The 27,326-nt window shown below is 58.9% G+C and overlaps 1 protein-coding gene across 4 annotated transcripts in view; it reads left to right on the plus strand.

Annotated features, from left to right (window-relative positions):
• The window catches only part of LOC132830202 (equilibrative nucleoside transporter 1-like), a 245,423-nt gene that overhangs the window by 79,173 nt on the left and 138,924 nt on the right, over positions 1-27,326 (plus strand). The window contains exon 1 of one of the 4 annotated variants that reach the window (XM_060847778.1): positions 25,803-25,858. The exons of 2 other annotated variants lie outside the window; for them this stretch is intronic. Coding sequence is in view for 1 of the 2 variants with exons in the window: in XM_060847790.1 (XP_060703773.1) it covers positions 25,825-25,858 (34 nt within the window). In the remaining variant the exon portion in view is untranslated. Of the gene's footprint in view, positions 1-25,802; positions 25,859-27,326 lie in introns of those variants that run through there. One more of the 4 variants, XM_060847790.1, reaches the window with a different exon arrangement.

A 27,326-nucleotide genomic window follows, 5' to 3' on the forward strand; every position in this document is an offset into this window, starting at 1 on the left:
GGGTACAGGGAGCTGTTGCCTCTGGGCACAGGGAGCTGTTAGCCCTGGGTACAGGGAGCTGTTGGCGCTGGGCACAGGGAGCTGTTAGCGCTGGGCACAGGGAGCTGTTAGCGCTGGGCACAGGGAGCTGTTAGCGCTGGGTACATGGAGCTGTTGGCCCTGGGTACAGGGAGCTGTTGGCCCTGGGTACAGGGTGTTGTTAGCGCTGGGTACAGGGTGTTGTTAGCCCTGGGTACAGGGAGCTGTTAACGCTGGGTACATGGTGCTGTTAGCCCTGGGCACAGGGAGATGTTAGCCCTGGGTACAGGGAGCTGTTAGCACCGGGGACAGGGAGCTGTTAGCGCTGAGTACAGGTAGCTGTTAGCCCTGGGTACAGGGAGCTGTTAGCGCTGAGTACAGGGAGCTGTTAGCCCTGGGTACAGGGAGATGTTAGCCCTGTGTACAGGGAGCTGTTAGCCCTGGATACAGGGAGCTGTTAGCGCTGGATACAGGGAGCTGGTAGCCCTGGATACAGGGAGCTGTTAGCTCTGTGTACAGGGAGCTGTTAGCCCTGGGTACAGGGAGCTGTAGCGCTGGGTACAGGGAGCTGTTAGTGCTGGGTACAGGGAGTTGTTAGCGCTGGATACAGGGAGCTGTTGGCTCTGGGCACAGGGAGCTGTTAGCGCTGGGCACAGGGAGCTGTTAGCCCTGGGTACAGGGAGCTGTTAGCGCTGGGTACATGGAGCTGTTAGCCCTGGGTACAGGGAGCTGTTGGCCCTGGGTACAGGGTGTTGTTAGCGCTGGGTACAGGGTGTTGTTAGCCCTGGGTACAGGGAGCTGTTAACGCTGGGTACATGGAGCTGTTAGCCCTGGGCACAGGGAGATGTTGGCCCTGGGTACAGGGAGCTGTTAGCACCGGGGACAGGGAGCTGTTAGCGCTGAGTACAGGGAGCTGTTAGCTCTGGGTACAGGGAGCTGTTAGCGCTGAGTACAGGGAGCTGTTAGCCCTGTGTACAGGGAGATGTTAGCCCTGGGTACAGGGAGCTGTTAGCCCTGGATACAGGGAGCTGTTAGCGCTGGATACAGGGAGCTGGTAGCCCTGGATACAGGGAGCTGTTAGCTCTGTGTACAGGGAGCTGTTAGCCCTGGGTACAGGGAGCTGTAGCGCTGGGTACAGGGAGCTGTTAGCCCTGGGCACAGGGAGCTGTTAGCGCTGGGCACAGGGAGCTGTTAGCCCTGGGTACAGGGAGCTGTTGGCCCTGGGTACAGGGTGTTGTTAGCGCTGGGTACAGGGTGTTGTTAGCCCTGGGTACAGGGAGCTTTAACGCTGGGTACATGGAGTTGTTAGCCCTGGGTACAGGGAGCTGTAGCGCTGGGTACAGGGAGCTGTTAGACCTTGGCACAGGGAGCTGTTAGCCCTGGGCACAGGGAGCTGTTAGCGCTGGACACAGGGAGCTGTTAGCCCTGGGTACAGGGAGCTGTTAGCCCTGGGTACTGGGAGCTGTTAGCGCTGGGTACAGGGAGCTGTTGGCTCTGGGCACAGGGAGCTGTTAGCACTGGGCACAGGGAGCTGTTAGCCCTGGGTACAGGGAGCTGTTAGCGCTGGGTACATGGAGCTGTTAGCCCTGGGTACAGGGAGCTGTTGGCCCTGGGTACAGGGTGTTGTTAGCGCTGGGTACAGGGTGTTGTTAGCCCTGGGTACAGGGAGCTGTTAACGCTGGGTACATGGAGCTGTTAGCCCTGGGCACAGGGAGATGTTGGCCCTGGGTACAGGGAGCTGTTAGCACCGGGGACAGGGAGCTGTTAGCCCTGGGTACAGGGAGCTGTTAGCCCTGGGTACAGGGAGCTGTTAGCCCTGGGTACAGGGAGCTGTTAGCCCTGTGTACAGGGAGATGTTAGCCCTGGGTACAGGGAGCTGTTAGCCCTGGATACAGGGAGCTGTTAGCGCTGGATACAGGGAGCTGGTAGCCCTGGATACAGGGAGCTGTTAGCTCTGTGTACAGGGAGCTGTTAGCCCTGGGTACAGGGAGCTGTAGCGCTGGGTACAGGGAGCTGTTAGTGCTGGGTACAGGGAGTTGTTAGCGCTGGATACAGGGAGCTGTTAGCCCTGGGTACAGGGAGCTGTAGCGCCGGGTACAGGGAGCTGTTGCCTCTGGGCACAGGGAGCTGTTAGCCCTGGGTACAGGGAGCTGTTGGCGCTGGGCACAGGGAGCTGTTAGCGCTGGGCACAGGGAGCTGTTAGCGCTGGGCACAGGGAGCTGTTAGCGCTGGGTACATGGAGCTGTTAGCCCTGGGTACAGGGAGCTGTTGGCCCTGGGTACAGGGTGTTGTTAGCGCTGGGTACAGGGTGTTGTTAGCCCTGGGTGCAGGGAGCTGTTAACGCTGGGTACATGGAGCTGTTAGCCCTGGGCACAGGGAGATGTTGGCCCTGGGTACAGGGAGCTGTTAGCACCGGGGACAGGGAGCTGTTAGCGCTGAGTACAGGGAGCTGTTAGCCCTGGGTACAGGGAGCTGTTAGCGCTGAGTACAGGGAGCTGTTAGCCCTGGGTACAGGGAGATGTTAGCCCTGTGTACAGGGAGCTGTTAGCCCTGGATACAGGGAGCTGTTAGCGCTGGATACAGGGAGCTGGTAGCCCTGGATACAGGGAGCTGTTAGCTCTGTGTACAGGGAGCTGTTAGCCCTGGGTACAGGGAGCTGTAGCGCTGGGTACAGGGAGCTGTTAGTGCTGGGTACAGGGAGTTGTTAGCGCTGGATACAGGGAGCTGTTGGCTCTGGGCACAGGGAGCTGTTAGCGCTGGGCACAGGGAGCTGTTAGCCCTGGGTACAGGGAGCTGTTAGCGCTGGGTACATGGAGCTGTTAGCCCTGGGTACAGGGAGCTGTTGGCCCTGGGTACAGGGTGTTGTTAGCGCTGGGTACAGGGTGTTGTTAGCCCTGGGTACAGGGAGCTGTTAACGCTGGGTACATGGAGCTGTTAGCCCTGGGCACAGGGAGATGTTGGCCCTGGGTACAGGGAGCTGTTAGCACCGGGGACAGGGAGCTGTTAGCGCTGAGTACAGGGAGCTGTTAGCCCTGGGTACAGGGAGCTGTTAGCGCTGAGTACAGGGAGCTGTTAGCCCTGTGTACAGGGAGATGTTAGCCCTGGGTACAGGGAGCTGTTAGCCCTGGATACAGGGAGCTGTTAGCGCTGGATACAGGGAGCTGGTAGCCCTGGATACAGGGAGCTGTTAGCTCTGTGTACAGGGAGCTGTTAGCCCTGGGTACAGGGAGCTGTAGCGCTGGGTACAGGGAGCTGTTAGCCCTGGGCACAGGGAGCTGTTAGCGCTGGGTACAGGGAGCTGTTAGCCCTGGGTACAGGGAGCTGTTGGCCCTGGGTACAGGGTGTTGTTAGCGCTGGGTACAGGGTGTTGTTAGCCCTGGGTACAGGGAGCTGTTAACGCTGGGTACATGGAGCTGTTAGCCCTGGGCACAGGGAGATGTTGGCCCTGGGTACAGGGAGCTGTTAGCACCGGGGACAGGGAGCTGTTAGCGCTGAGTACAGGGAGCTGTTAGCCCTGCGTACAGGGAGCTGTTAGCGCTGAGTACAGGGAGCTGTTAGCCCTGTGTACAGGGAGATGTTAGCCCTGGATACAGGGAGCTGTTAGCCCTGGGTACAGGGAGCTGTTAGCGCTGGATACAGGGAGCTGGTAGCCCTGGATACAGGGAGCTGTTAGCTCTGTGTACAGGGAGCTGTTAGCCCTGGGTACAGGGAGCTGTAGCGCTGGGTACAGGGAGCTGTTAGTGCTGGGTACAGGGAGTTGTTAGCGCTGGATACAGGGAGCTGTTAGCCCTGGGTACAGGGAGCTGTAGCGCTGGGTACAGGGAGCTGTTAGCCCTGGGTACAGGGAGCTGTTAGCGCTGGGTACAGGGAGCTGTTAGCGCTGGGTACAGGGAGTTGTTAGCCCTGGTTACAGGGAGCTGTTAGCGCTGGGTACAGGGAGTTGTTAGCCCTGGTTACAGGGAGCTGTTAGCCCTGGATACAGGGAGCTGTTAGCACCGGGTACAGGGAGCTGTTAGCTCTGGGTCCAGGGAGCTGTTAGCCCTGGGTACAGGGAGCTGTTAGCTCTGGGCACAGAGAGCTGTTAGCGCTGGGTACAGGGTGTTGTTAGCCCTGGTTACAGGGAGCTGTTAGCCCTGGATACAGGGAGCTGTTAGCGCTGGGTACAGGGAGCTGTTGGCCCTGGGTGCAGGGAGCTGTTAGCCCTGGATACAGGGAGCTGTTAGCACGGGGTACAGGGAGCTGTTAGCTCTGGGTACAGGGAGCTGGTAGCCCTGGGCACAGGGAGCTGTTTGCGCTGAGTACAGGGAGCTGTTAGCCCTGTGTACAGGGAGATGTTAGCCCTGGGTACAGGGAACTGTTAGCCCTGGGTACAGGGAGCTGTTAGCGCTGGATACAGGGAGCTGGTAGCCCTGGATACAGGGAGCTGTTAGCTCTGTGTACAGGGAGCTGTTAGCCCAGGGTACAGGGAGCTGTTAGCGCTGGGTACAGGGAGCTGTTAGTGCTGGGTACAGGGAGTTGTTAGCGCTGGATACAGGGAGCTGTTAGCCCTGGGTACAGGGAGCTGTAGCGCTGGGTACAGGGAGCTGTTAGCTCTGGGCACAGGGAGCTGTTAGCGCTGGGCACAGGGAGCTGTTAGCCCTGGGTACAGGGAGCTGTAGCGCTGGGTACAGGGAGCTGTTAGCTCTGGGCACAGGGAGCTGTTAGCGCTGGGTACAGGGAGCTGTTAGCCCTGGGTACAGGGAGCTGTTAGCGCTGGGTACAGGGAGCTGTTAGCCCTGGGTACAGGGAGCTGTTGGCCCTGGGTACAGGGAGTTGTTAGCCCTGGGTACAGGGAGCTGTTAGCGCTGGATACAGGGAGCTGGTAGCCCTGGATACAGGGAGCTGTTAGCTCTGTGTACAGGGAGCTGTTAGCCCAGGGTACAGGGAGCTGTAGCGCTGGGTACAGGGAGCTGTTAGTGCTGGGTACAGGGAGTTGTTAGCGCTGGATACAGGGAGCTGATAGCCCTGGGTACAGGGAGCTGTAGCGCCGGGTACAGGGAGCTGTTGGCGCTGGGCACAGGGAGCTGTTAGCGCTGGGCACAGGGAGCTGTTAGCCCTGGGTACAGGGAGCTGTTAGCGCTGGGTACATGGAGCTGTTAGCCCTGGGTACAGGGAGCTGTTGGCCCTGGGTACAGGGTGTTGTTAGCGCTGGGTACAGGGTGTTGTTAGCCCTGGGTACAGGGAGCTGTTAACGCTGGGTACATGGAGCTGTTAGCCCTGGGCACAGGGAGATGTTGGCCCTGGGTACAGGGAGCTGTTAGCACCGGGGACAGGGAGCTGTTAGCGCTGAGTACAGGGAGCTGTTAGCCCTGGGTACAGGGAGCTGTTAGCGCTGAGTACAGGGAGCTGTTAGCCCTGGGTACAGGGAGATGTTAGCCCTGTGTACAGGGAGCTGTTAGCCCTGGATACAGGGAGCTGTTAGCGCTGGATACAGGGAGCTGGTAGCCCTGGATACAGGGAGCTGTTAGCTCTGTGTACAGGGAGCTGTTAGCCCTGGGTACAGGGAGCTGTAGCGCTGGGTACAGGGAGCTGTTAGTGCTGGGTACAGGGAGTTGTTAGCGCTGGATACAGGGAGCTGATAGCCCTGGGTACAGGGAGCTGTAGCGCTGGGTACAGGGAGCTGTTGGCTCTGGGCACAGGGAGCTGTTAGCGCTGGGTACAGGGAGCTGTTAGCCCTGGGTACAGGGAGCTGTTAGCCCTGGGTACAGGGAGCTGTTGGCTCTGGGCACAGGGAGCTGTTAGCGCTGGGCACAGGGAGCTGTTAGCCCTGGGTACAGGGAGCTGTTAGCGCTGGGTACAGGGAGCTGTTAGCCCTGGGTACAGGGAGCTGTTAGCCCTGGGTACAGGGAGCTGTTAGCGCTGGGTACAGGGAGCTGTTAGCCCTGGGTACAGGGAGTTGTTAGCGCTGGGTACAGGGAGTTGTTAGCCCTGGGTACAGGGAGCTGTTAGCGCTGGGTACAGGGAGCTGTTAGCCCTGGGCACAGGGAGCTGTTAGCCCTGGGTACAGGGAGCTGTTAGCACCGGGGACAGGGAGCTGTTAGCGCTGAGTACAGGGAGCTGTTAGCCCTGGGTACAGGGAGCTGTTAGCGCTGAGTACAGGGAGCTGTTAGCCCTGTGTACAGGGAGATGTTAGCCCTGGATACAGGGAGCTGTTAGCCCTGGGTACAGGGAGCTGTTAGCGCTGGATACAGGGAGCTGGTAGCCCTGGATACAGGGAGCTGTTAGCTCTGTGTACAGGGAGCTGTTAGCCCTGGGTACAGGGAGCTGTAGCGCTGGGTACAGGGAGCTGTTAGTGCTGGGTACAGGGAGTTGTTAGCGCTGGATACAGGGAGCTGTTAGCCCTGGGTACAGGGAGCTGTAGCGCTGGGTACAGGGAGCTGTTAGCCCTGGGTACAGGGAGCTGTTAGCGCTGGGTACAGGGAGTTGTTAGCCCTGGGTACAGGGAGCTGTTAGCCCGGGTACAGGGAGCTGTTAGCTCTGGGTACAGGGAGCTGTTAGCGCTGGGTACAGGGTGTTGTTAGCCCTGGTTACAGGGAGCTGTTAGCGCTGGGTACAGGGAGTTGTTAGCCCTGGATACAGGGAGCTGTTAGCACCGGGTACAGGGAGCTGTTAGCTCTGGGCACAGGGAGCTGTTAGCGCTGGGTACAGGGAGTTGTTAGCCCTGGTTACAGGGAGCTGTTAGCTCTGGGTCCAGGGAGCTGTTAGCCCTGGGTACAGGGAGCTGTTAGCTCTGGGCACAGAGAGCTGTTAGCGCTGGGTACAGGGTGTTGTTAGCCCTGGTTACAGGGAGCTGTTAGCCCTGGATACAGGGAGCTGTTAGCGCTGGGTACAGGGAGCTGTTGGCCCTGGGTGCAGGGAGCTGTTAGCCCTGGATACAGGGAGCTGTTAGCACGGGGTACAGGGAGCTGTTAGCTCTGGGTACAGGGAGCTGGTAGCCCTGGGCACAGGGAGCTGTTTGCGCTGAGTACAGGGAGCTGTTAGCCCTGTGTACAGGGAGATGTTAGCCCTGGGTACAGGGAACTGTTAGCCCTGGGTACAGGGAGCTGTTAGCGCTGGATACAGGGAGCTGGTAGCCCTGGATACAGGGAGCTGTTAGCTCTGTGTACAGGGAGCTGTTAGCCCAGGGTACAGGGAGCTGTAGCGCTGGGTACAGGGAGCTGTTAGTGCTGGGTACAGGGAGTTGTTAGCGCTGGATACAGGGAGCTGATAGCCCTGGGTACAGGGAGCTGTAGCGCTGGGTACAGGGAGCTGTTGGCTCTGGGCACAGGGAGCTGTTAGCGCTGGGCACAGGGAGCTGTTAGCCCTGGGTACAGGGAGCTGTTAGCGCTGGGTACATGGAGCTGTTAGCCCTGGGTACAGGGAGCTGTTGGCCCTGGGTACAGGGTGTTGTTAGCGCTGGGTACAGGGTGTTGTTAGCCCTGGGTACAGGGAGCTGTTAACGCTGGGTACATGGAGCTGTTAGCCCTGGGCACAGGGAGATGTTGGCCCTGGGTACAGGGAGCTGTTAGCACCGGGGACAGGGAGCTGTTAGCCCTGGGTACAGGGAGCTGTTAGCCCTGGGTACAGGGAGCTGTTAGCGCTGAGTACAGGGAGCTGTTAGCCCTGTGTACAGGGAGATGTTAGCCCTGGGTACAGGCAGATGTTAGCCCTGGATACAGGGAGCTGTTAGCGCTGGATACAGGGAGCTGGTAGCCCTGGATACAGGGAGCTGTTAGCTCTGTGTACAGGGAGCTGTTAGCCCTGGGTACAGGGAGCTGTAGCGCTGGGTACAGGGAGCTGTTAGTGCTGGGTACAGGGAGTTGTTAGCGCTGGATACAGGGAGCTGTTAGCCCTGGGTACAGGGAGCTGTAGCGCTGGGTACAGGGAGCTGTTAGCCCTGGGTACAGGGAGCTGTTGGCCCTGGGTACAGGGAGCTGTTAGCGCTGGGTACAGGGAGCTGTTAGCGCTGGGTACAGGGAGCTGTTAGCCCTGGGTACAGGGAGCTGTTAGCGCTGGGTACAGGGAGCTGTTAGCGCTGGGTGCAGGGTGTTGTTAGCCCTGGTTACAGGGAGCTGTTAGTGCTGGGTGCAGGGTGTTGTTAGCCCTGGTTACAGGGAGCTGTTAGCCCTGGATACAGGGAGCTGTTAGCGCTGGGTACAGGGAGCTGTTGGCCCTGGGTACAGGGAGCTGTTAGCCCTGGATACAGGGAGCTGTTAGCACCGGGTACAGGGAGCTGTTAGCCCTGGGTACAGGGAGCTGTTAGCGCTGGGTACAGGGAGCTGTTAGCCCTGGACACAGGGAGCTGTTAGCTCTGGGTACAGGGAGCTGTTAGCCCTGGACACAGGGAGCTGTTAGCGCTGGGTACAGGGAGCTGTTAGCGCTGGGCACAGGGAGCTGTTAGCCCTGGGCACAGGGAGCTGTTAGCCCTGGATACAGGGAGCTGTTAGCGCTGGTTACAGGGAGCTGTTAGCTCTGGGTACAGGGAGCTGTTAGCCCTGGGCACAGGGAGCTGTTAGCGCTGGGTACAGGGAGCTGTTAGCGCTGGTTACAGGGAGCTGTTAGCCCTGGATACAGGGAGCTGTTAGCTCTGGGTACAGGGAGCTGTTAGCCCTGGGCACAGGGAGCTGTTAGCGCTGGGTACAGGGAGCTGTTAGCCCTGTGTACAGGGAGCTGTTAGCCCTGGATACAGGGAGCTGTTAGCCCTGGATACAGGGAGCTGTTAGCGCTGGGTACAGGGAGCTGTTAGCGCTGGGTACAGGGAGCTGTTAGCCCTGGGCACAGGGAGCTGTTAGCCCTGGATACAGGGAGCTGTTAGCTCTGGGTACAGGGAGATGTTAGCCCTGGGTACAGGGAGCTGTTAGCCCTGGGCACAGGGAGCTGTTAGCGCTGGATACAGGGAGCTGTTAGCGCTGGATACAGGGAGCTGTTAGCCCTGGATACAGGGAGCTGTTAGCGCTGGGTACAGGGAGCTGTTAGCGCTGGGTACAGGGAGCTGTTAGCGCTGGTTACAGGGAGCTGTTAGCCCTGGGTACAGGGAGCTGTTAGCGCTGGGTACAGGGAGCTGTTAGCCCTGGGTACAGGGAGCTGTTAGCCCTGGGTACAGGGAGCTGTTAGCCCTGGGTACAGGGAGCTGTTAGCCCTGGGTACAGGGAGCTGTTAGCCCTGGTTACAGGGAGCTGTTAGCCCTGGGTACAGGGAGCTGTTAGCGCTGGGTACAGGGAGTTGTTAGCCCTGGGTACAGGGAGCTGTAGCGCTGGGTACAGGGAGCTGTTAGCCCTTGGCACAGGGAGCTGTTAGCCCTGGGCACAGGGAGCTGTTAGCGCTGGACACAGGGAGCTGTTAGCCCTGGGTACAGGGAGCTGTTAGCCCTGGGTACAGGGAGCTGTTAGCGCTGGTTACAGGGAGCTGTTAGCGCTGGGCACAGGGAGCTGTTAGCCCTGGGTACAGGGAGCTGTTAGCGCTGGGTACATGGAGCTGTTAGCCCTGGGTACAGGGAGCTGTTGGCCCTGGGTACAGGGAGTTGTTAGCGCTGGGTACAGGGAGTTGTTAGCCCTGGGTACAGGGAGCTGTTAACGCTGGGTACATGGAGCTGTTAGCCCTGGGCACAGGGAGATGTTGGCCCTGGGTACAGGGAGCTGTTAGCACCGGGGACAGGGAGCTGTTAGCCCTGGGTACAGGGAGCTGTTAGCCCTGGGTACAGGGAGCTGTTAGCGCTGAGTACAGGGAGCTGTTAGCCCTGTGTACAGGGAGATGTTAGCCCTGGGTACAGGGAGCTGTTAGCCCGGGATACAGGGAGCTGTTAGCGCTGGATACAGGGAGCTGTTAGCCCTGGATACAGGGAGCTGTTAGCTCTGTGTACAGGGAGCTGTTAGCCCTGGGTACAGGGAGCTGTAGCGCTGGGTACAGGGAGCTGTTAGTGCTGGGTACAGGGAGTTGTTAGCGCTGGATACAGGGAGCTGATAGCCCTGGGTACAGGGAGCTGTAGCGCCGGGTACAGGGAGCTGTTAGCGCTGGGCACAGGGAGCTGTTAGCGCTGGGCACAGGGAGCTGTTAGCCCTGGGTACAGGGAGCTGTTAGCGCTGGGTACATGGAGCTGTTAGCCCTGGGCACAGGGAGCTGTTAGCCCTGGGCACAGGGAGCTGTTAGCGCTGGATACAGGGAGCTGTTAGCGCTGGATACAGGGAGCTGTTAGCCCTGGATACAGGGAGCTGTTCGCTCTTTGGTACAGGGAGCTGTTAGCCCTGGGTACAGGGAGCTGTTAGCGCTGGTTACAGGGAGCTGTTAGCCCTGGGTACAGGGAGCTGTTAGCGCTGGGTACAGGGAGCTGTTAGCCCTGGGTACAGGGAGCTGTTAGCGCTGGGTACAGGGAGCTGTTAGCCCTGGGTACAGGGAGCTGTTAGCGCTGGTTACAGGGAGCTGTTAGCCCTGGGTACAGGGAGCTGTTAGCGCTGGGTACAGGGAGCTGTTAGCCCTGGGCACAGGGAGCTGTTAGCGCTGTGTACAGGGAGCTGTTAGCCCTGGGCACAGGGAGCTGTTAGCCCTGGGCACAGGGAGGTGTTAGCCCTGGGTACAGGGAGCTGTAGCGCTGGGTACAGGGAGCTGTTAGCCCTGGGTACAGGGAGCTGTTAGCCCTGGGTACAGGGAGCTGTTAGCCCTGGGCACAGGGAGCTGTTAGCCCTGGGTACAGGGAGCTGTAGCGCTGGGTACAGGGAGCTGTTAGCGCTGGTTACAGGGAGCTGTTAGCCCTGGGTACAGGGAGCTTTAACGCTGGGTACATGGAGTTGTTAGCCCTGGGTACAGGGAGCTGTAGCGCTGGGTACAGGGAGCTGTTAGACCTTGGCACAGGGAGCTGTTAGCCCTGGGCACAGGGAGCTGTTAGCGCTGGACACAGGGAGCTGTTAGCCCTGGGTACTGGGAGCTGTTAGCGCTGGGTACAGGGAGCTGTTGGCTCTGGGCACAGGGAGCTGTTAGCACTGGGCACAGGGAGCTGTTAGCCCTGGGTACAGGGAGCTGTTAGCGCTGGGTACATGGAGCTGTTAGCCCTGGGTACAGGGAGCTGTTGGCCCTGGGTACAGGGTGTTGTTAGCGCTGGGTACAGGGTGTTGTTAGCCCTGGGTACAGGGAGCTGTTAACGCTGGGTACATGGAGCTGTTAGCCCTGGGCACAGGGAGATGTTGGCCCTGGGTACAGGGAGCTGTTAGCACCGGGGACAGGGAGCTGTTAGCCCTGGGTACAGGGAGCTGTTAGCCCTGGGTACAGGGAGCTGTTAGCCCTGGGTACAGGGAGCTGTTAGCCCTGTGTACAGGGAGATGTTAGCCCTGGGTACAGGGAGCTGTTAGCCCTGGATACAGGGAGCTGTTAGCGCTGGATACAGGGAGCTGGTAGCCCTGGATACAGGGAGCTGTTAGCTCTGTGTACAGGGAGCTGTTAGCCCAGGGTACAGGGAGCTGTAGCGCTGGGTACAGGGAGCTGTTAGTGCTGGGTACAGGGAGTTGTTAGCGCTGGATACAGGGAGCTGATAGCCCTGGGTACAGGGAGCTGTAGCGCCGGGTACAGGGAGCTGTTGCCTCTGGGCACAGGGAGCTGTTAGCCCTGGGTACAGGGAGCTGTTGGCGCTGGGCACAGGGAGCTGTTAGCGCTGGGCACAGGGAGCTGTTAGCGCTGGGCACAGGGAGCTGTTAGCGCTGGGTACATGGAGCTGTTAGCCCTGGGTACAGGGAGCTGTTGGCCCTGGGTACAGGGTGTTGTTAGCGCTGGGTACAGGGTGTTGTTAGCCCTGGGTGCAGGGAGCTGTTAACGCTGGGTACATGGTGCTGTTAGCCCAGGGCACAGGGAGATGTTGGCCCTGGGTACAGGGAGCTGTTAGCACCGGGGACAGGGAGCTGTTAGCGCTGAGTACAGGTAGCTGTTAGCCCTGGGTACAGGGAGCTGTTAGCGCTGAGTACAGGGAGCTGTTAGCCCTGGGTACAGGGAGATGTTAGCCCTGTGTACAGGGAGCTGTTAGCCCTGGATACAGGGAGCTGTTAGCGCTGGATACAGGGAGCTGGTAGCCCTGGATACAGGGAGCTGTTAGCTCTGTGTACAGGGAGCTGTTAGCCCAGGGTACAGGGAGCTGTAGCGCTGGGTACAGGGAGCTGTTAGTGCTGGGTACAGGGAGTTGTTAGCGCTGGATACAGGGAGCTGTTGGCTCTGGGCACAGGGAGCTGTTAGCGCTGGGCACAGGGAGCTGTTAGCCCTGGGTACAGGGAGCTGTTAGCGCTGGGTACATGGAGCTGTTAGCCCTGGGTACAGGGAGCTGTTGGCCCTGGGTACAGGGTGTTGTTAGCGCTGGGTACAGGGTGTTGTTAGCCCTGGGTACAGGGAGCTGTTAATGCTGGGTACATGGAGCTGTTAGCCCTGGGCACAGGGAGATGTTGGCCCTGGGTACAGGGAGCTGTTAGCACCGGGGACAGGGAGCTGTTAGCGCTGAGTACAGGGAGCTGTTAGCTCTGGGTACAGGGAGCTGTTAGCGCTGAGTACAGGGAGCTGTTAGCCCTGTGTACAGGGAGATGTTAGCCCTGGGTACAGGGAGCTGTTAGCCCTGGATACAGGGAGCTGTTAGCGCTGGATACAGGGAGCTGGTAGCCCTGGATACAGGGAGCTGTTAGCTCTGTGTACAGGGAGCTGTTAGCCCTGGGTACAGGGAGCTGTAGCGCTGGGTACAGGGAGCTCTTAGCCCTGGGCACAGGGAGCTGTTAGCGCTGGGCACAGGGAGCTGTTAGCCCTGGGTACAGGGAGCTGTTGGCCCTGGGTACAGGGTGTTGTTAGCGCTGGGTACAGGGTGTTGTTAGCCCTGGGTACAGGGAGCTGTTAACGCTGGGTACATGGAGCTGTTAGCCCTGGGCACAGGGAGATGTTGGCCCTGGGTACAGGGAGCTGTTAGCACCGGGGACAGGGAGCTGTTAGCGCTGAGTACAGGGAGCTGTTAGCCCTGCGTACAGGGAGCTGTTAGCGCTGAGTACAGGGAGCTGTTAGCCCTGTGTACAGGGAGATGTTAGCCCTGGATACAGGGAGCTGTTAGCCCTGGGTACAGGGAGCTGTTAGCGCTGGATACAGGGAGCTGGTAGCCCTGGATACAGGGAGCTGTTAGCTCTGTGTACAGGGAGCTGTTAGCCCTGGGCCCAGGGAGCTGTAGCGCTGGGTACAGGGAGCTGTTAGTGCTGGGTACAGGGAGTTGTTAGCGCTGGATACAGGGAGCTGTTAGCCCTGGGTACAGGGAGCTGTAGCGCTGGGTACAGGGAGCTGTTAGCCCTGGGTACAGGGAGCTGTTAGCGCTGGGTACAGGGAGCTGTTAGCGCTGGGTACAGGGAGCTGTTAGCACCGGGTACAGGGAGCTGTTAGCACCGGGTACAGGGAGCTGTTAGCTCTGGGTCCAGGGAGCTGTTAGCCCTGGGTACAGGGAGCTGTTAGCTCTGGGCACAGAGAGCTGTTAGCGCTGGGTACAGGGTGTTGTTAGCCCTGGTTACAGGGAGCTGTTAGCCCTGGATACAGGGAGCTGTTAGCGCTGGGTACAGGGAGCTGTTGGCCCTGGGTGCAGGGAGCTGTTAGCCCTGGATACAGGGAGCTGTTAGCACGGGGTACAGGGAGCTGTTAGCTCTGGGTACAGGGAGCTGGTAGCCCTGGGCACAGGGAGCTGTTTGCGCTGAGTACAGGGAGCTGTTAGCCCTGTGTACAGGGAGATGTTAGCCCTGGGTACAGGGAACTGTTAGCCCTGGGTACAGGGAGCTGTTAGCCCTGGATACAGGGAGCTGGTAGCCCTGGATACAGGGAGCTGTTAGCTCTGTGTACAGGGAGCTGTTAGCCCAGGGTACAGGGAGCTGTAGCGCTGGGTACAGGGAGCTGTTACTGCTGGGTACAGGGAGTTGTTAGCGCTGGATACAGGGAGCTGATAGCCCTGGGTACAGGGAGCTGTAGCGCTGGGTACAGGGAGCTGTTGGCTCTGGGCACAGGGAGCTGTTAGCGCTGGGCACAGGGAGCTGTTAGCCCTGGGTACAGGGAGCTGTTAGCGCTGGGTACATGGAGCTGTTAGCCCTGGGTACAGGGAGCTGTTGGCCCTGGGTACAGGGTGTTGTTAGCGCTGGGTACAGGGTGTTGTTAGCCCTGGGTACAGGGAGCTGTTAACGCTGGGTACATGGAGCTGTTAGCCCTGGGCACAGGGAGATGTTGGCCCTGGGTACAGGGAGCTGTTAGCACCGGGGACAGGGAGCTGTTAGCGCTGAGTACAGGGAGCTGTTAGCCCTGGGTACAGGGAGCTGTTAGCGCTGAGTACAGGGAGCTGTTAGCCCTGTGTACAGGGAGATGTTAGCCCTGGGTACAGGGAGCTGTTAGCCCTGGATACAGGGAGCTGTTAGCGCTGGATACAGGGAGCTGGTAGCCCTGGATACAGGGAGCTGTTAGCTCTGTGTACAGGGAGCTGTTAGCCCTGGGTACAGGGAGCTGTAGCGCTGGGTACAGGGAGCTGTTAGTGCTGGGTACAGGGAGTTGTTAGCGCTGGATACAGGGAGCTGATAGCCCTGGGTACAGGGAGCTGTAGCGCTGGGTACAGGGAGCTGTTAGCCCTGGGTACAGGGAGCTGTTGGCCCTGGGTACAGGGAGCTGTTAGCGCTGGGTACAGGGAGCTGTTAGCGCTGGGTACAGGGAGCTGTTGGCCCTGGGTACAGGGAGCTGTTAGCGCTGGGTACAGGGAGCTGTTAGCGCTGGGTACAGGGTGTGGTTAGCCCTGGTTACAGGGAGCTGTTAGTGCTGGGTACAGGGTGTTGTTAGCCCTGGTTACAGGGAGCTGTTAGCCCTGGATACAGGGAGCTGTTAGCGCTGGGTACAGGGAGCTGTTGGCCCTGGGTGCAGGGAGCTGTTAGCCCTGGATACAGGGAGCTGTTAGCACCGGGTACAGGGAGCTGGTAGCCCTGGGCACAGGGAGCTGTTAGCGCTGGGTACAGGGAGCTGTTAGCCCTGGACACAGGGAGCTGTTAGCTCTGGGTACAGGGAGCTGTTAGCCCTGGGCACAGGGAGCTGTTAGCGCTGGGCACAGGGAGCTGTTAGCCCTGGATACAGGGAGCTGTTAGCTCTGGATACAGGGAGCTGTTAGCGCTGGTTTCAGGGAGCTGTTAGCTCTGGGTAAAGGGAGCTGTTAGCCCTGGGCACAGGGAGCTGTTAGCGCTGGGTGCAGGGAGCTGTTAGCGCTGGTTACAGGGAGCTGTTAGCTCTGGGTACAGGGAGCTGTTAGCCCTGGGCACAGGGAGCTGTTAGCGCTGGGTACAGGAAGCTGTTAGCCCTGTGTACAGGGAGATGTTAGCCCTGGATACAGGGAGCTGTTAGCCCTGGATACAGGGAGCTGTTAGCGCTGGGTACAGGGAGCTGTTAGCGCTGGGTACAGGGAGCTGTTAGCGCTGGGTACAGGGAGCTGTTAGCCCTGGGCACAGGGAGCTGTTAGCCCTGGATACAGGGAGCTGTTAGCTCTGGGTACAGGGAGATGTTAGCCCTGGGTACAGGGAGCTGTTAGCCCTGGGCACAGGGAGCTGTTAGCGCTGGATACAGGGAGCTGTTAGCGCTGGATACAGGGAGCTGGTAGCCCTGGATACAGGGAGCTGTTCGCTCTTTGGTACAGGGAGCTGTTAGCCCTGGGTACAGGGAGCTGTTAGCGCTGGTTTCAGGGAGCTGTTAGCCCTGGGTACCGGGAGCTGTTAGCGCTGGGTACAGGGAGCTGTTAGCCCTGGGTACAGGGAGCTGTTAGCGCTGGGTACAGGGAGCTGTTAGCGCTGGGTACAGGGAGCTGTTAGCCCTGGGTACAGGGAGCTGTTAGCGCTGGTTACAGGGAGCTGTTAGCCCTGGGTACAGGGAGCTGTTAGCGCTGGGTACAGGGAGCTGTTAGCCCTGGGCACAGGGAGCTGTTAGCGCTGTGTACAGGGAGCTGTTAGCCCTGGGCACAGGGAGCTGTTAGCCCTGGGCACAGGGAGGTGTTAGCCCTGGGTACAGGGAGCTGTAGCGCTGGGTACAGGGAGCTGTTAGCCCTGGGTACAGGGAGCTGTTAGCCCTGGGTACAGGGAGCTGTTAGCCCTGGGCACAGGGAGCTGTTAGCCCTGGGTACAGGGAGCTGTAGCGCTGGGCACAGGGAGCTGTTAGCGCTGGTTACAGGGAGCTGTTAGCCCTGGGTACAGAGAGCTTTAACGCTGGGTACATGGAGTTGTTAGCCCTGGGTACAGGGAGCTGTAGCGCTGGGTACAGGGAGCTGTTAGACCTTGGCACAGGGAGCTGTTAGCCCTGGGCACAGGGAGCTGTTAGCGCTGGACACAGGGAGCTGTTAGCCCTGGGTACAGGGAGCTGTTAGCCCTGGGTACTGGGAGCTGTTAGCGCTGGGTACAGGGAGCTGTTGGCTCTGGGCACAGGGAGCTGTTAGCGCTGGGCACAGGGAGCTGTTAGCCCTGGATACAGGGAGCTGTTAGCCCTGGATACAGGGAGCTGTTAGCTCTGGGTACATTGAGCTGTTAGCCCTGGGTACAGGGAGCTGTTAGCCCTGGGCACAGGGAGCTGTTAGCCCTGGATACAGGGAGCTGTTAGCTCTGGGCACAGGGAGCTGTTAGCGCTGGATACAGGGAGCTGTTAGCGCTGGGCACAGGGAGCTGTTAGCGCTGGGTACAGTGAGATGTTAGCCCTGGGTACAGGGAGCTGTTAGCCCTGGGCACAGGGAGCTGTTAGCGCTGGATACAGGGAGCTGTTAGCGCTGGATACAGGGAGCTGGTAGCCCTGGATACAGGGAGCTGTTCGCTCTTTGGTACAGGGAGCTGTTAGCCCTGGGTACAGGGAGCTGTTAGCGCTGGTTTCAGGGAGCTGTTAGCCCTGGGTACCGGGAGCTGTTAGCGCTGGGTACAGGGAGCTGTTGGCCCTGGGTACAGGGAGCTGTTAGCGCTGGGTACAGGGAGCTGTTAGCCCTGGGTACAGGGAGCTGTTAGCGCTGGTTACAGGGAGCTGTTAGCCCTGGGTACAGGGAGCTGTTAGCGCTGGGTACAGGGAGCTGTTAGCCCTGGGCACAGGGAGCTGTTAGCCCTGGGTACAGGGAGCTGTTAGCCCTGGGCACAGGGATCTGTTAGCCCTGGGCACAGGGAGGTGTTAGCCCTGGGTACAGTGAGCTGTAGCGCTGGGTACAGCGAGCTGTTAGCCCTGGGTACAGGGAGCTGTTAGCCCTGGGTACAGGGAGCTGTTAGCCCTGGGCACAGGGAGCTGTTAGCCCTGGGTACAGGGAGCTGTAGCGCTGGGCACAGGGAGCTGTTAGCGCTGGTTACAGGGAGCTGTTAGCCCTGGGTACAGAGAGCTTTAACGCTGGGTACATGGAGTTGTTAGCCCTGGGTACAGGGAGCTGTAGCGCTGGGTACAGGGAGCTGTTAGACCTTGGCACAGGGAGCTGTTAGCCCTGGGCACAGGGAGCTGTTAGCGCTGGACACAGGGAGCTGTTAGCCCTGGGTACAGGGAGCTGTTAGCCCTGGGTACTGGGAGCTGTTAGCACTGGGTACAGGGAGCTGTTGGCTCTGGGCACAGGGAGCTGTTAGCGCTGGGCACAGGGAGCTGTTAGCCCTGGGTACAGGGAGCTGTTAGCGCTGGGTACATGGAGCTGTTAGCCCTGGGTACAGGGAGCTGTTGGCCCTGGGTACAGGGTGTTGTTAGCGCTGGGTACAGGGTGTTGTTAGCCCTGGGTACAGGGAGCTGTTAACGCTGGGTACATGGAGCTGTTAGCCCTGGGCACAGGGAGATGTTGGCCCTGGGTACAGGGAGCTGTTAGCACCGGGGACAGGGAGCTGTTAGCCCTGGGTACAGGGAGCTGTTAGCCCTGGGTACAGGGAGCTGTTAGCAATGAGTACAGGGAGCTGTTAGCCCTGTGTACAGGGAGATGTTAGCCCTGGGTACAGGGAGCTGTTAGCCCGGGATACAGGGAGCTGTTAGCGCTGGATACAGGGAGCTGTTAGCGCTGGATACAGGGAGCTGGTAGCCCTGGATACAGGGAGCTGTTCGCTCTTTGGTACAGGGAGCTGTTAGCCCTGGGTACAGGGAGCTGTTAGCGCTGGGTACAGGGAGCTGTTGGCCCTGGGTACAGGGAGCTGTTAGCGCTGGTTACAGGGAGCTGTTAGCCCTGGGTACAGGGAGCTGTTAGCGCTGGGTACAGGGAGCTGTTAGCCCTGTGTACAGGGAGATGTTAGCCCTGGATACAGGGAGCTGTTAGCCCTGGGTACAGGGAGCTGTTAGCGCTGGATACAGGGAGCTGGTAGCCCTGGATACAGGGAGCTGTTAGCTCTGTGTACAGGGAGCTGTTAGCCCTGGGTACAGGGAGCTGTAGCGCTGGGTACAGGGAGCTGTTAGCGCTGGATACAGGGAGCTGTTAGCGCTGGGTACAGGGAGCTGTTGGCCCTGGGTGCAGGGAGCTGTTAGCCCTGGATACACGGAGCTGTTAGCACCGGGTACAGGGAGCTGGTAGCCCTGGGCACAGGGAGCTGTTAGCGCTGGGTACAGGGAGCTGTTAGCCCTGGACACAGGGAGCTGTTAGCTCTGGGTACAGGGAGCTGTTAGCCCTGGGCACAGGGAGCTGTTAGCGCTGGGCACAGGGAGCTGTTAGCCCTGGATACAAGGAGCTGTTAGCTCTGGTTTCAGGGAGCTGTTAGCGCTGGTTACAGGGAGCTGTTAGCCCTGGATACAGGGAGCTGTTAGCTCTGGGTAAAGGGAGCTGTTAGCCCTGGGCACAGGGAGCTGTTAGCGCTGGGTACAGGGAGCTGTTAGCCCTGTGTACAGGGAGATGTTAGCCCTGGATACAGGGAGCTGTTAGCCCTGGATACAGGGAGCTGTTAGCCCTGGGCACAGGGAGCAGTTAGCCCTGGATACAGGGAGCTGTTAGCTCTGGGTACAGTGAGATGTTAGCCCTGGGTACAGGGAGCTGTTAGCCCTGGGCACAGGGAGCTGTTAGCGCTGGATACAGGGAGCTGTTAGCGCTGGATACAGGGAGCTGGTAGCCCTGGATACAGGGAGCTGTTCGCTCTTTGGTACAGGGAGCTGTTAGCCCTGGGTACAGGGAGCTGTTAGCGCTGGTTTCAGGGAGCTGTTAGCCCTGGGTACCGGGAGCTGTTAGCGCTGGGTACAGGGAGCTGTTGGCCCTGGGTACAGGGAGCTGTTAGCGCTGGGTACAGGGAGCTGTTAGCCCTGGGTACAGGGAGCTGTTAGCGCTGGTTACAGGGAGCTGTTAGCCCTGGGTACAGGGAGCTGTTAGCGCTGGGTACAGGGAGCTGTTAGCCCTGGGCACAGGGAGCTGTTAGCGCTGTGTACAGGGAGCTGTTAGCCCTGGGCACAGGGATCTGTTAGCCCTGGGCACAGGGAGGTGTTAGCCCTGGGTACAGTGAGCTGTAGCGCTGGGTACAGCGAGCTGTTAGCCCTGGGTACAGGGAGCTGTTAGCCCTGGGTACAGGGAGCTGTTAGCCCTGGGCACAGGGAGCTGTTAGCCCTGGGTACAGGGAGCTGTAGCGCTGGGCACAGGGAGCTGTTAGCGCTGGTTACAGGGAGCTGTTAGCCCTGGGTACAGAGAGCTTTAACGCTGGGTACATGGAGTTGTTAGCCCTGGGTACAGGGAGCTGTAGCGCTGGGTACAGGGAGCTGTTAGCCCTGGGTACAGGGAGCTGTTAGCCCTGGGTACTGGGAGCTGTTAGCGCTGGGTACAGGGAGCTGTTGGCTCTGGGCACAGGGAGCTGTTAGCGCTGGGTACATGGAGCTGTTAGCCCTGGGTACAGGGAGCTGTTGGCCCTGGGTACAGGGTGTTGTTAGCGCTGGGTACAGGGTGTTGTTAGCCCTGGGTACAGGGAGCTGTTAACGCTGGGTACATGGAGCTGTTAGCCCTGGGCACAGGGAGATGTTGGCCCTGGGTACAGGGAGCTGTTAGCACCGGGGACAGGGAGCTGTTAGCCCTGGGTACAGGGAGCTGTTAGCCCTGGGTACAGGGAGCTGTTAGCGCTGAGTACAGGGAGCTGTTAGCCCTGTGTACAGGGAGATGTTAGCCCTGGGTACAGGGAGCTGTTAGCCCAGGATACAGGGAGCTGTTAGCGCTGGATACAGGGAGCTGGTAGCCCTGGATACAGGGAGCTGTTAGCTCTGTGTACAGGGAGCTGTTAGCCCAGGGTACAGGGAGCTGTAGCGCTGGGTACAGGGAGCTGTTAGTGCTGGGTACAGGGAGTTGTTAGCGCTGGATACAGGGAGCTGATAGCCCTGGGTACAGGGAGCTGTAGCGCCGGGTACAGGGAGCTGTTGGCGCTGGGCACAGGGAGCTGTTAGCGCTGGGCACAGGGAGCTGTTAGCCCTGGGTACAGGGAGCTGTTAGCGCTGGGTACATGGAGCTGTTAGCCCTGGGTACAGGGAGCTGTTGGCCCTGGGTACAGGGTGTTGTCAGCGCTGGGTACAGGGAGTTGTTAGCCCTGGGTACAGGGAGCTGTTAACGCTGGGTACATGGAGCTGTTAGCCCTGGGCACAGGGAGATGTTGGCCCTGGGTACAGGGAGCTGTTAGCACCGGGGACAGGGAGCTGTTAGCGCTGAGTACAGGTAGCTGTTAGCCCTGGGTACAGGGAGCTGTTAGCGCTGAGTACAGGGAGCTGTTAGCCCTGGGTACAGGGAGATGTTAGCCCTGTGTACAGGGAGCTGTTAGCCCTGGATACAGGGAGCTGTTAGCGCTGGATACAGGGAGCTGGTAGCCCTGGATACAGGGAGCTGTTAGCTCTGTGTACAGGGAGCTGTTAGCCCAGGGTACAGGGAGCTGTAGCGCTGCGTACAGGGAGCTGTTAGTGCTGGGTACAGGGAGTTGTTAGCGCTGGATACAGGGAGCTGATAGCCCTGGGTACAGGGAGCTGTAGCGCTGGGTACAGGGAGCTGTTGGCTCTGGGCACAGGGAGCTGTTAGCCCTGGGTACTGGGAGCTGTTAGCGCTGGTTACAGGGAGCTGTTGGCTCTGGGCACAGGGAGCTGTTAGCGCTGGGCACAGGGAGCTGTTAGCCCTGGGTACAGGGAGCTGTTAGCGCTGGGTACATGGAGCTGTTAGCCCTGGGTACAGGGAGCTGTTAGCGCTGAGTACAGGGAGCTGTTAGCCCTGCGTACAGGGAGCTGTTAGCGCTGAGTACAGGGAGCTGTTAGCCCTGTGTACTGGGAGCTGTTAGCCCTGGATACAGGGAGCTGTTAGCGCTGGATACAGGGAGCTGGTAGCCCTGGATACAGGGAGCTGTTAGCTCTGTGTACAGGGAGCTGTTAGCCCTGGGTACAGGGAGCTGTAGCGCTGGGTACAGGGAGCTGTTAGTGCTGGATACAGGGAGCTGGTAGCCCTGGATACAGGGAGCTGTTAGCTCTGTGTACAGGGAGCTGTTAGCCCTGGGTACAGGGAGCTGTAGCGCTGGGTACAGGGAGCTGTTAGTGCTGGGTACAGGGAGTTGTTAGCGCTGGATACAGGGAGCTGATAGCCCTGGGTACAGGGAGCTGTAGCGCTGGGTACAGGGAGCTGTTAGCCCTGGGTACAGGGAGCTGTTAGCCCTGGGTACAGGGTGTTGTTAGCCCTGGTTACAGGGAGCTGTTAGCGCTGGGTACAGGGTGTTGTTAGCCCTGGTTACAGGGAGCTGTTAGCTCTGGGTCCAGGGAGCTGTTAGCCCTGGGTACAGGGAGCTGTTAGCCCTGGGCACAGAGAGCTGTTAGCGCTGGGTACAGGGTGTTGTTAGCCCTGGTTACAGGGAGCTGTTAGCCCTGGATACAGGGAGCTGTTAGCGCTGGGTACAGGGAGCTGTTGGCCCTGGGTGCAGGGAGCTGTTAGCCCTGGATACAGGGAGCTGTTAGCACGGGGTACAGGGAGCTGTTAGCTCTGGGTACAGGGAGCTGGTAGCCCTGGGCACAGGGAGCTGTTTGCGCTGAGTACAGGGAGCTGTTAGCCCTGTGTACAGGGAGATGTTAGCCCTGGGTACAGGGAACTGTTAGCCCTGGGTACAGGGAGCTGTTAGCGCTGGATACAGGGAGCTGGTAGCCCTGGATACAGGGAGCTGTTAGCTCTGTGTACAGGGAGCTGTTAGCCCAGGGTACAGGGAGCTGTAGCGCTGGGTACAGGGAGCTGTTAGTGCTGGGTACAGGGAGTTGTTAGCGCTGGATACAGGGAGCTGATAGCCCTGGGTACAGGGAGCTGTAGCGCTGGGTACAGGGAGCTGTTGGCTCTGGGCACAGGGAGTTGTTAGCGCTGGGCACAGGGAGCTGTTAGCCCTGGGTACAGGGAGCTGTTAGCGCTGGGTACATGGAGCTGTTAGCCCTGGGCACAGGGAGATGTTGGCCCTGGGTACAGGGAGCTGTTAGCACCGGGGACAGGGAGCTGTTAGCGCTGAGTACAGGGAGCTGTTCGCCCTGCGTACAGGGAGCTGTTAGCGCTGAGTACAGGGAGCTGTTAGCCCTGTGTACAGGGAGATGTTAGCCCTGGGTACAGGGAGCTGTTAGCCCTGGATACAGGGAGCTGTTAGCCCTGGATACAGGGAGCTGTTAGCTCTGTGTACAGGGAGCTGTTAGCCCTGGGTACAGGGAGCTGTAGCGCTGGGTACAGGGAGCTGTTAGTGCTGGGTACAGGGAGTTGTTAGCGCTGGATACAGGGAGCTGATAGCCCTGGGTACAGGGAGCTGTAGCGCTGGGTACAGGGAGCTGTTAGCCCTGGGTACAGGGAGCTGTTGGCCCTGGGTATAGGGAGCTGTTAGCGCTGGGTACAGGGAGCTGTTAGCGCTGGGTACAGGGTGTTGTTAGCCCTGGTTACAGGGAGCTGTTAGTGCTGGGTACAGGGTGTTGTTAGCCCTGGTTACAGGGAGCTGTTAGCCCTGGATACAGGGAGCTGTTAGCGCTGGGTACAGGGAGCTGTTGGCCCTGGGTGCAGGGAGCTGTTAGCCCTGGATACAGGGAGCTGTTAGCACCGGGTACAGGGAGCTGTTAGCCCTGGGCACAGGGAGCTGTTAGCGCTGGGTACAGGGAGCTGTTAGCCCTGGACACAGGGAGCTGTTAGCTCTGGGTACAGGGAGCTGTTAGCCCTGGGCACAGGGAGCTGTTAGCGCTGGGCACAGGGAGCTGTTAGCCCTGGATACAGGGAGCTGTTAGCTCTGGATACAAGGAGCTGTTAGCGCTGGTTTCAGGGAGCTGTTAGCTCTGGGTAAAGGGAGCTGTTAGCCCTGGGCACTGGGAGCTGTTAGCGCTGGGTGCAGGGAGCTGTTAGCGCTGGTTACAGGGAGCTGTTAGCCCTGGATACAGGGAGCTGTTAGCTCTGGGTAAAGGGAGCTGTTAGCCCTGGGCACAGGGAGCTGTTAGCGCTGGGTACAGGGAGCTGTTAGCCCTGTGTACAGGGAGCTGTTAGCGCTGGGTACAGGGAGCTGTTAGCGCTGGGTACAGGGAGCTGTTAGCCCTGGGCACAGGGAGCTGTTAGCCCTGGGCACAGGGAGCTGTTAGCCCTGGGCACAGGGAGCTGTTAGCGCTGGATACAGGGAGCTGTTAGCCCTGGATACAGGGAACTGTTAACGCTGGGTACAGGGAGCTGTTAGCGCTGGGTACAGGGAGCTGTTAGCACTGGGTACAGGGAGCTGTTAGCGCTGGGTACAGGGAGCTGTTAGCCCTGGATACAGGGAGCTTTTAGCCCTGGATACAGGGAACTGTTAGCGCTGGGTACAGGGAGCTGTTCGCGCTGGGTACAGGGAGCTGTTCGCGCTGGAGTGCCCACTGTACTTTGTATCTAACTCCATGCTGTCCCCGTCCTGGGAGTGTTTGATGTGGGACAGTGTAGAGGGAGCTTTACTCTGTATCTAACCCCATGCTGTCCCTGTCCTGGTAGTGTTTGATGGGGGATAGTGTAGAGGGAGCTTTACTCTGTATCTGACCCCGCGCTGTCCCTGTCCTGGGAGTGTTTGATGTGGGACAGTGTAGAGGGAGCTTTACTCTGTATCTAACCCTGTGCCATCCCTGTCCTGGGAGGGTTTGATGTGTAAAAAATGAGGTCTGCAGATGCTGGAGATCACAGCTGCAAATGTGTTGCTGGTCAAAGCACAGCAGGCCAGGCAGCATCTCAGGAATAGAGAATTCGACGTTTCGAGCATAAGCCCTTCATCAGGAATAAGAGAGAGAGAGCCAAGCAGGCTGAGATAAAAGGTAGGGAGGAGGGACTAGGGGGAGGGGCGATGGAGGTGGGATAGGTGGAAGGAGGTCAAGGTGAGGGTGATAGGCCGGTGTGGGGTGGGGGGCGGAGAGGTCAGGAAGAGGATTGCAGGTTAGGAGGGCGGTGCTGAGTTGAGGGAACCGACTGAGACAAGGTGGGGGGAGGGGGAATGAGGAAGCTGGAGAAATCTGAGTTCATACCTTGTGGTTGGAGGGTTCCCAGGCGGAAGATGAGGCGCTCCTCCTCCAGCCGTCGTGTAGTTGTGTTCTGCCGGTGGAGGAGTCCAAGGACCTGCATGTCCTCGGTGGAGTGGGAGGGGGAGTTGTGGAGGGGTCCACACTCACTTCCCTCCAAGGCCCCAAGGGATCCTTCCATATCCGCCACAAGTTCACCTGTACCTCCACACACATCATCTATTGCATCCGCTGCACCCGATGTGGCCTCCTCTATATTGGGGAGACAGGCCGCTTACTTGCGGAACGCTTCAGAGAACACCTCTGGGCCGCCCGAACCAACCAACCCAATCACCCCGTGGCTCAACACTTTAACTCCCCCTCCCACTCCACCGAGGACATGCAGGTCCTTGGACTCCTCCACCGGCAGAACACAACAACACGACGGCTGGAGGAGGAGCGCCTCATCTTCCGCCTGGGAACCCTCCAACCACAAGGTATGAACTCAGATTTCTCCAGCTTCCTCATTTCCCCTCCCCCCACCTTGTCTCAGTCGGTTCCCTCAACTCAGCACCGCCCTCCTAACCTGCAATCCTCTTCCTGACCTCTCCGCCCCCACCCCACTCCGGCCTATCACCCTCACCTTGACCTCCTTCCACCTATCCCACCTCCATCGCCCCTCCCCCTAGTCCCTCCTCCCTACCTTTTATCTTAGCCTGCTTGGCTCTCTCTCTTATTCCTGATGAAGGGCTTATGCTCGAAACGTCGAATTCTCTATTCCTGAGATGCTGCCTAACCTGCTGTGCTTTGACCAGCAACACATTTGCAGCTGTGATCTCCAGCATCTGCAGACCTCATTTTTTACTGGGGGAGTGTTTGATGGGGGACAGTGTAGAGGGAGCTTTACTCTGTATCTAACCCCGTGCTGTCCCTGTCCCTGGGAGTGTTTGATGGGGACAGTGTAGAGGGAGCTTTACTCTGTATCTAACCCTGTGTTGTCTCTGTCCTGGGGGAGTGTTTGATGGAGGACAGTGTAGAGGGAGCTTTACTCTGTATCAGACCCTGTGCTGTCCCTGTCCTGGGAGTGTTTGATGGGGGATGGTGTAGAGGGAGCTGCAGTTTCGGTTTGAACGAGTCGAGGAGGTTTCGCTGTGGCCCTGAGCTGCAGTAACCGGGAGGATTGCAGTTGCTGATTGGGTGGGTATCGTCCCCGAGAGTGTGTGAGAGTCTGCCGTCTCTGCCTTTCCTGACTGGGAGGCGATGTACACTGTGGAAGTGAGGAGAGCTGAGGCTGTGAAAATAACGGTGGAGCTAACATTACTCAGATATTCCCCAGCAAATGAGGAACTTCAACTCATGAGATACTGTCCTTACAGAGTGAGGCTTCTGGGCTGTGTGCTTAGTCATGTGCAGGACATGGGGAGACAGAGCCTGGGAGAGAGTGGCCAGGGTGAGTAAACCTGGGGGTGTGGGGGTTTGGGGGTGTGGGGAGGGGCACAGACGGAGAGAGAGAGAGGGAGACACACACTATGAGAGAGTGACACAGACACAGAGAGTGACATAGACTGGGAGAGGGAGCTAAACCACAACATCAGGTTATAGTCCCAACAGGTTTAATTGGAAGCACACTCGCTTTCGGAGCGTCGCTCCTTCATCAGGTGATAGTGGAGGGCTCAATCCTAGCACAGAATTTATAGCAAACATTTACAGTGTGATGTAACTGAAATTATACGTTGACAAATTGATTGTCTGTTAAGCCTTACATCTGTTAGAACACAGTGATAGTTTCACTTCTTTCATGTGTAAATTACATAACCTTTTTTTTAAAAGTTGCATTCTCGGGTTAGCTGTTAACAATGGTGATAGTTAGACAATATGTTGAAGGTGTTAGCCCCCTGTGTTCTCTGTCTATGATCTGATGTTTAGGTTGATTCTAATCTAATAAGTGAGATAACGGAGTTTTACATAAATTCAGACAACCCAGGTATTTGTCAATCTATAATTTCAGTTACATCACACTGTAAACTTTTGCTATAAATTCTGTGTCTTACAATTGTGTCCTCCACTCCCACCTGATGAAGGAGCGTCGCTCTGAAAGCTCGTGCTTCCAATTAAACCTGTTGTCTATACCCTGGTGTGTGATGTGTAACTCTGTCCACCCCAGCCCAACACCGGCTCCAGCTCCAACACCGACTCCAGCTCCAACACCGACACCGGCTCCAACACCGGCTCCAGCTCCAACACCGGCTCCAGCTCCAACACCGACACCGGCTCCAACACCGACACCGGCTCCAACACCGACTCCAGCTCCAACACCGACTCCAGCTCCAACACCGGCTCCAGCTCCAACACCGACACCGGCTCCAACACCGACACCGGCTCCAACACCGGCTCCAGCTCCAACACCGGCTCCAGCTCCAACACCGGCTCCAGCTCCAACACCGACACCGGCTCCAACACCGGCTCCAGCTCCAACACCGGCTCCAGCTCCAACACCGACACCGGCTCCAACACCGACACCGGCTCCAACACCGACACCGGCTCCAACACCGACACCGGCTCCAACACCGGCTCCAGCTCCAACACCGGCTCCAGCTCCAACACCGGCTCCAGCTCCAACACCGACACTGGCTCCAACACTGACACTGGCTCCAGCTCCAACACCGACACTGGCTCCAACACCGGCTCCAGCTCCAACACCGACACTGGCTCCAACACCGGCTCCAGCTCCAACACCGACACTGGCTCCAACACTGACACTGGCTCCAGCTCCAACACCGACACTGGCTCCAACACCGACACTGGCTCCAACACCGACACCGGCTCCAGCTCCTCCACCTCCTGGCCGGTGATGAAGGAGTGAAGGCTCAGCCTTTCTGGCTGCCAGGGGTCAGAGGTTACTGTGCCATTCATTCACA

Source organism: Hemiscyllium ocellatum, chromosome 3 (assembly GCF_020745735.1).
Source record: "Hemiscyllium ocellatum isolate sHemOce1 chromosome 3, sHemOce1.pat.X.cur, whole genome shotgun sequence".
NCBI lineage: Eukaryota > Metazoa > Chordata > Chondrichthyes > Orectolobiformes > Hemiscylliidae > Hemiscyllium > Hemiscyllium ocellatum.